The sequence below is a fragment of the Impatiens glandulifera genome, chromosome 8 (genome assembly GCF_907164915.1).
Source record: "Impatiens glandulifera chromosome 8, dImpGla2.1, whole genome shotgun sequence".
In the NCBI taxonomy this organism is placed as follows: Eukaryota; Viridiplantae; Streptophyta; class Magnoliopsida; order Ericales; family Balsaminaceae; genus Impatiens; species Impatiens glandulifera.
In genome coordinates this window covers 14,282,990-14,290,694 of record NC_061869.1, presented here as the reverse complement: position 1 = coordinate 14,290,694, position 7,705 = coordinate 14,282,990, and the positions used below count along the sequence as shown (strand labels likewise).

Genomic DNA, 7,705 nt, shown 5'->3' with positions numbered 1-7,705 from the left:
TGTTTAACTTATCAAGATGTTCACGAAGAGACTTACCTTCAAGCATACGAAGACTGAACAGACGTTGCTTCAATAACAACTTGTTAGTTAGTGACTTTGTCATGTACAAAGCCTCTAACTTCGACCACAGACCGATTGCGGTATCTTCATCTGATACCTCAGTAATCACTTCATCAGCCAGACAGAGTAAAATCGTTGAGTGTGCCTTCTCTTCCAAGACCTCAAGCTCAGCAGTGATTTTACCAGAGGAAGACTCCTTTGCAGGACCTGCAACTATCTTCGCCTTTTCCTTCGACAATGGTGCCCAGACGCCTTGTTGTTTAAGCAAGGCTCGCATTTTGATCTGCCATAAACCAAAACTGTTTCGCCCTGTGAATTTTTCAATTTTCAGATTCATTGAAGACATTCTCTCGCCAGAAAACAAAAGTGATAATCTGATCGGATCTAACCCGCTCTGATACCAATTGTTGTTCGGAATGCAAGAAAATGATGAACAATGAAGTGTGGAAATTAAACAGATGAAGAGAGATTTCTGATTGTCAAAAGATAAAGATAAAACAGATTACAACTAATGAAAAAGAATTGCAGCTATCTAAAGTCAGAAAAGAAATAAAACGTAAAACACCTAACTTAATAAGCATAACTGAATAAATGTGAAATAACTGAAATTATTAATTCCTATACTAAAGGCAAAACGTTACAGATTCATTACTTCTTATGATTACCAATTGCCATGGCTATATTATTAGTCTACCCAATACTTTTTTTCTTTATGGTAGTATAGGTTTGCATATTACATGTTCACTAAATGCTTCAATGAAGGTGGAAAGAAAATTAATCATTTCTAAGGTTTATACAAACAGAATGTTGAAACTGCAGTAAGTTTAAAAACAAAAATTCTTTAAAATATTTTATAGACCATTCCCAACTGTTTTCTCCTTTACAAATCCCAGTAATTCTATTTACAGATACACAAGAAAAGCACAAAAAGAATGAATATTTTTCTCTAATCAAGAAGAAGAAGTTGTGGAAGAAGAGAAAGAGTAGACAGATGTTCTCTTGTCATGGCAACAACATTGTGGATTATGTATGACATTTTTCCGATTACTATCGAGTCTTGTACAGAAAATGCAATACCGTCTCTCAGAAATCTCACCATCTTGAATATCTTCGTCAGAATCATCCGTCTCATCATGATCATCATACAACATTTCCTCAAAGCATTTCTCTGATTTCTTCTTCAATCCCAAACATGCAATAATAAACATGGCAAACTTCTCAACGTGTTTGTCGCACCATCTACTAGTAGGCTTGCAGAAAAAGAGAACACCCACAATCAATCCTGACCCTATTCCGAATCCCATCCCTGTAAATATGAATTGCCAATCAAATCTTATCCGCAGAAATGATCTTTTATCTGATGTGTTGTTGGATGGGGATAGTTTTGTGCTGCAAGATACATTGAGGACAATTCCACATAATCCTGGATTCCCGAGGAAAGAAGTTTCAGAGAATGTTAGGAATTGTCTGCTATATGGGATCATTCCTGTAAGTTTGTTGTAAGATAGGTTTAGGACCGATAGAAACGTAAGATCCAGAAGCTGTAACGGTATATTCCCACTAAGACTATTATTTGACAGATCAAGAGAACCGAGCTGCGTCAAATTTCCTATTACTGATGGTATCTGACCAGTCAGGGCATTGTGAGATAAGTTGAGAACATAGAGCGCTTTCATATCTCCTACAGTTGAAGGTATCTCTCCCTCTAATTGGTTTCCTGAGAAATCAACGGAAGTAAATACTGTCAAGATCTTGACCAGCTCCATTTGTAACCCTTTGTTGGTAACTGTCACTGTGTCTTGATAATAGAAGCGATTGAGTTTCATGAACTCGAAACGCAAATGGTCGAGATCTGTCTTTTCACCATCAACACTGTTTGCCATTCCTTTCCAGCTTGAGAAACATTTTGCAGGTATAATACCAGTGAAATTGTTTAAAGCAAGATCCACTATTTGCAGCTTTTCCCAAGTCGTATTAGTAACACCTGTATGATAACAGCTGATATTTCCATGAAAATTGTTTCGTCTCAGAACAAGAACACGCAAGCTAGAAGAGTTTTTCAGAAAACAGGGGTAGTTATCGATCATCTTGTTATTGCCAAGATTTAAGACTTCTAAATCTTTGCAATTGGCCAGAGATATCGGAACTTTCCCTTCCAAAAGGTTGCCATTCAAGTCCAGCGTCTTCAGAACACATTTTTCTGGGAAATTTCCTGTTATAGAGCCAGTGAGACGGTTATTCCCTAAATTCAATACTCCAAGAGACATACTGTTCTTCTCAATCAAACAACTAGGTATGCTCCCATTGAATTCGTTAGTGAACAAATCAAGAACCATAAGGTTTGTCGCGTTGCATATTGACATAGGAATAACTCCACTCAGACGGTTCCTCGCAAGCGAGAAGAAATTAGCAAATAAAAGGCTATTGCCTATTTCATCCGGAAGAGAAGATTCCAAATTATTGCTGGAACAATCCAAGTAGATTATAGATGCCGGTACAATTGGTATCTCACCACTCAGCTTATTTAAATGCAGATCCAGGATCGAAAGACTGGTAGAAATAGCATAAGGCTTCTGCATTCCCACAAGAAAATTAGCAGAAAGATTTAGTTGACGAAGAGAGCTGACATTCCATAACCAGTTTGGTATTTCCCCATCAATCTCATTATCTGAAAGATCAAGAATGTTAATTCTTGACCGGTTTCTTAGATTAGGGAATTGGTTCAGCTTTGAAGAAGCCAATTTCAGCACTGTCAGCATCGGAAAACTATCATTACTGAAATTGGCATCAATTGACAAGTTGTTACACGACAACTCTAGTCGTGTAAGGTTTGGGAAATTCGTTGCCATTTCTTCAAGCTTCAAGTGACCACTGAAGTTGTTGTAGGAGAGTGATAGGACGTTGAGACTTCTAAATTGGAAGAAAGAATTTGGAATAGGGCCTTGCACATTATTATTACTCAGATCCAAGGTATCTAGACTGGAGTTTGGATTAAAAAATTCAGTAATTTGATCACCAAACTGGTTGTTCGAAAGCTGAATTTTCTGCAAGGATGGGATAGAAAACAATGACGTTGGAACAGTCCCATTGAACAAATTGTTTCTCCAATCAATGTTCACAAGTTTCTCAAGGCCATCAAAGTACGACGAAGGAACTGAACCTGAAAGTGAGTTTTGAGATAGGTCCATGTAGGTGAGATTCTTGCAGATTTGAAAAGATGGGATCGGCCCAGAAAATGAGTTCCATGACAAGTCCAAGTAAACTAGTTTGGCAAGTTTCCCCATTGAAGTCGGTATATCTCCACTGAAATTGCAGTTAGAAAGCTCTATTCTAGACAGATTCATCAACTTCCCAGTTGAATTAGGCAGCTGACCAGAAATATTTGTATAACTCAGTTTTAGATTCTGTAGAGAGCCATTATCAGGAAATTCCGGTAATGACCCATGAAGCTTAGCGTTGGTTGTTAAGTCCAAAATTTGAAGCGTTGGAGCCTTAAGAATCTTTTCTGGAAATGTCCCATTCAAGTTACAAGAACTAAGTCGCAGAACCGTCAAATTCCTGAAATCCGCAATGAAATCTGGAACATTTGTGGACAGGTTATTCTGATCCAGCCGGATAATGGATAGGAACGTTAGATTCATAAGAGAATGATCAATCGGTCCGGCGAGGTAACAGTTGGACATGCTTAATACTTCCAGATTAGGCAACGATGAGGAAATGGCCTGCCCCCATTCATTTCCTGAGGCTGAGATATTCACACCATCAAGATACAGTTCTTTAAGTACTGTCATGTTCCGAACAAACATCATTAAATTGGGATTTTCCAGTTTTAATGATTCAAGTCCAGCAAAGTAAAGGGAAGAAAGATCCAGAACAACCAACCTCGTCAAACGCGATAACTCGATTGGTATTTGCCCAGTTAACCCACAACTGGATAGATTCAAATACCTTAATTCAATCAAATTTCCGACCCCAGATGGAATTTGAGCCGAATTAAATCTGTTGTTAGCCAAATTTAACCGTTGGAGGAACTGAAGACTGAAGAGACTGCTAGTCTGATTGATTCCACCGGAGATCATTTCACCGTTCAAGTCGAGAACAATGACTCGACCATTTAAATCGCAACCGATCCCTAACCATTGACAACAATCGGTGGTTTGATTCCAAGTTGGCAGCTTGCTTGAGAGAGAGGAATTGAATGTTAGCTCATTCTTGAGTTGGATTAATGAAGATTGTTGGTCGCTCCGACATTGGGCAGCGACTTTAATTGTAGTAATGAAGATTAAGAGGATTTGTATGATGAAAGGCAATGAAAATAGTTGCATTCTCATTGGGGAGAAGTGAAGAAGACAGATAAACTGAAATTTGATGAACAACCCATCAAAATATTGGACAAAAATTTGTGGGTCTTGGAAGATGAGTCTGACTAAGTAATCCCTTTCAGCTATGGACGGCGGGATGTGGCGGTGACTGAGGATTGAAGCAATGAAATGAAGAAGATGGAAGAAAGAGAGAGATAAATTGATTGAGAATAGTCAGAGGGAGGTAGGTGTCAAAAACGCGTAGTTTTACTTATTGGTTCATATCATATTATTAAATTGTATTGAAAGAGGCTATTTTATTTTATTAAATTATTATTATTATTATTATGAGTTTTAATTTTAAAATTTGAATTTTATTTTAAATCCAACCATACATTCATTTAGCTAACCCAATACTATAAATCAAATAAATTTTTTTTTAATATAGAAATTTAGCATGACTCTACATAATTTCAGGGTCGACTTGAGTCCGAGGACTAGGCAAACTACCCAAAGGTTATGTGTTCTAATATCACTAGTCTATATGACATTTATTTCAACTTTAAGAATTGAATACATAATTTTAATCTCTTAATACTTATGAAATTAATTTTAAAATAATTTTATTGAGAATCAAGTTAAGATATTTAATATTTTTTTTAAAAACTTAAAATTAGACAGCGAATTAAGTATATAATTCGCAAACACGCGCAGAACTTATCACCTAATGGGCTCGAACCCAGAAACTTATGGTTATTATCCATATCTTATTGTCGCCTAGGCTAAAAAAGGGATAAAATATTTAATATTTATATGACACTAAAACTACCATCGTGTAATACATTTTAAAAAAAATAAGTAAAATTTATATTTTATATAATTTTTAAGGACCTTCTTATAAAGATGTTATTTTGTACTTTATAAATTATTAACTCTTATTAAACTTGAGAAAATATATTTTAAACTTGTGATTTTTTATTTTTTTATTTTTGGGTTCAGTGTTGAAAATTTAGTGTCTTATTAGAGGGAAAGGCTATTTAAATAATTTAGTTGAGTTATTTAAATAATGTATTATCCTCTTATATATTTCTTTATCAATTAAATTAATTAATTTATTGAAAAAAATTTATAATTTTTATATATTATAATTTTTAAGTTTTTTTTATCAATACCTAAGTTTTTCTTAATTACATACAAAACAAAATTTAAATAACTAATGAAATTTTAGAATGCATGAATGGTGAAAAAAATAATCTTAATTCCAATAATCATTTATGATTTAGTTGACTTTTTAATTAGAAAATATAGAAGAATCTTTGAATGAATAATCGTTGTGATATATTTAATCCGAGTTTTATTTTCACCATCCTTATAGAGGCTAGGTAACTTAGAAAAAATGTAACACTTGTGATTATAGTTGACTATCGTTTGTTTATTGCTTAGACACTTTCGTATGTTGATTTTGTTTGAGTTTTTACCGTTAATTAGTTCATCGTTAATTGGTGTCTAATATTAACTTGCTTGTATGATAATGATCAAACTTATAATGTGAACTTTTTTTAATAGTATTTTGTTAAATCAAATCAGTAGTTAAAAAAAAAGCTTTTCTAGCACATATGCTATACATATTTTCATAAACTATTATTTATATTATTTTATTAATTATATTCATATTATTCTGAATAAAAATAAAATTAGAGATTAGAGAGAAACTTAGAATAATATAAAAGATTTGTGTTATTATTTTATTTATATACAATAATCATATATATATATATATATATATATATATATATATATATATATATATATATATATTAAAATGATATAATAAAAGACAAGTCAATATAAAATAAAAGGATTAAGAATATGAATAAAAAAGATTTGGAGCAATTAAAATAAAAAGTCTAAGATTGTAGGTTTTAATTACTTAGTTTATTAAACAAAGTAGAGTGTTATATAGATGGAATTTGACAGTAATACATCAAAACATTTTTATGTAAGTCTATGATAGATGTGTTGACAATTTAATAAACAATTTAAAGTTGGTAGGTAGTAAATGTCTTTTTGTTAATAAAATTCTCTTGTAACTAAACATACATTGTGACGTTGAATTAAACTTTTAATTTTTTTTTGTTTACTTTAAAAACTCGTTTACATCTCGTTAAGTTCTCGTATAATCGAATATTAAATTAATTGGTCACAAAACAATAATCAGATCAACAATATCAATCAAAACCATATAATCATGTAATATATATTAACAAAAGAGAAACACCTTTTAATTTAACTTACAAACATTATACACAATAAATAAATAAATAAATAAATAAATAAGTCCAAATTCAACTAAGAAATGTGATAGTAAGTGGAACTATTAAATCCACTTGAAGATTATTTTTTATCATTTTATATACTATTGTTATAAAATTTAAATATAATAATACAAAAATTAAGATATTTTAATTTAAAATCACAATTAAGAACCTCCTATTCGACCGGACTGTGGGCCTAGATGACTTTTGATCCCTCTCCCAACAATTAATTATTATATTGATAGGAACTCATTGATTATATATTTTGTTTTTTTTTTTCAAAATCAAACAATTATATTTATTAAATTTAAGAATAAAAGAAAATTAGATCAAAAACCTGAAATAAAAAAAAATAAGAAAAAAAACTGTAAGTTAAACAAACAAAATAAAAAAAAAATGAAGAAAAAATAATTCAAAAATTAAAATAAAAAATATAAAAAAAAACATTAAAAACTTATCAACAACTATATCTACTTTACCTTATACATAATTTATATAACTTAAATATCTTACTAAACCATACACAATATGTAATAATTATAATTTAAATTATTATTATTATTATTATTATTATTATTTTCAACTAAGTCTAATAATATGATAAATAAATGGACCATGGTTTACAATATCAACGGACCAATAAATTCAGCAAAAAAAAAAGACCAAGATTCTATCTTTTATGTGTTAGTGGTTTTAAGATGAAATAAGTATAGACTTTGACAAATCATCACAATTTTGAATTAATCTTATATATATTATTTGAAATTCTAAAATAAATAAATAAATAAGTCTTATATTAGGCAATACCACACTAACTATTGTTTCCTTGGAGGAAAAGTTGTGGGTGTATTTATTTAAGTCTTTGAATTAATTTTCTTTCTTTATTATTTTAACGTGAAATTATTTATAGGATGATTAGTATTACACTAGCGATCATGATCATGACATTTAAGTAAAAAAAATGGAGTTCAAGCAACATTTGATGCGCCTATTTTAAAAATTATTAAAATTGTTTTGTTTATATGTTTT

General features: G+C 31.2%; 1 protein-coding gene across 1 annotated transcript; it reads right to left on the bottom strand.

Moving 5' to 3' along the window:
* Positions 1 to 982: 982 nt before the first annotated feature.
* Positions 983 to 4,596, bottom strand: LOC124911239 (receptor-like protein 7). Its single transcript, XM_047451694.1, has one exon. It carries the CDS (start codon positions 4,389 to 4,391, stop codon positions 1,011 to 1,013), a length of 3,381 nt encoding a protein of 1,126 aa, XP_047307650.1. The 5' UTR covers positions 4,392 to 4,596; the 3' UTR covers positions 983 to 1,010.
* Between the last annotated feature and the right edge of the window lie 3,109 nt (positions 4,597 to 7,705).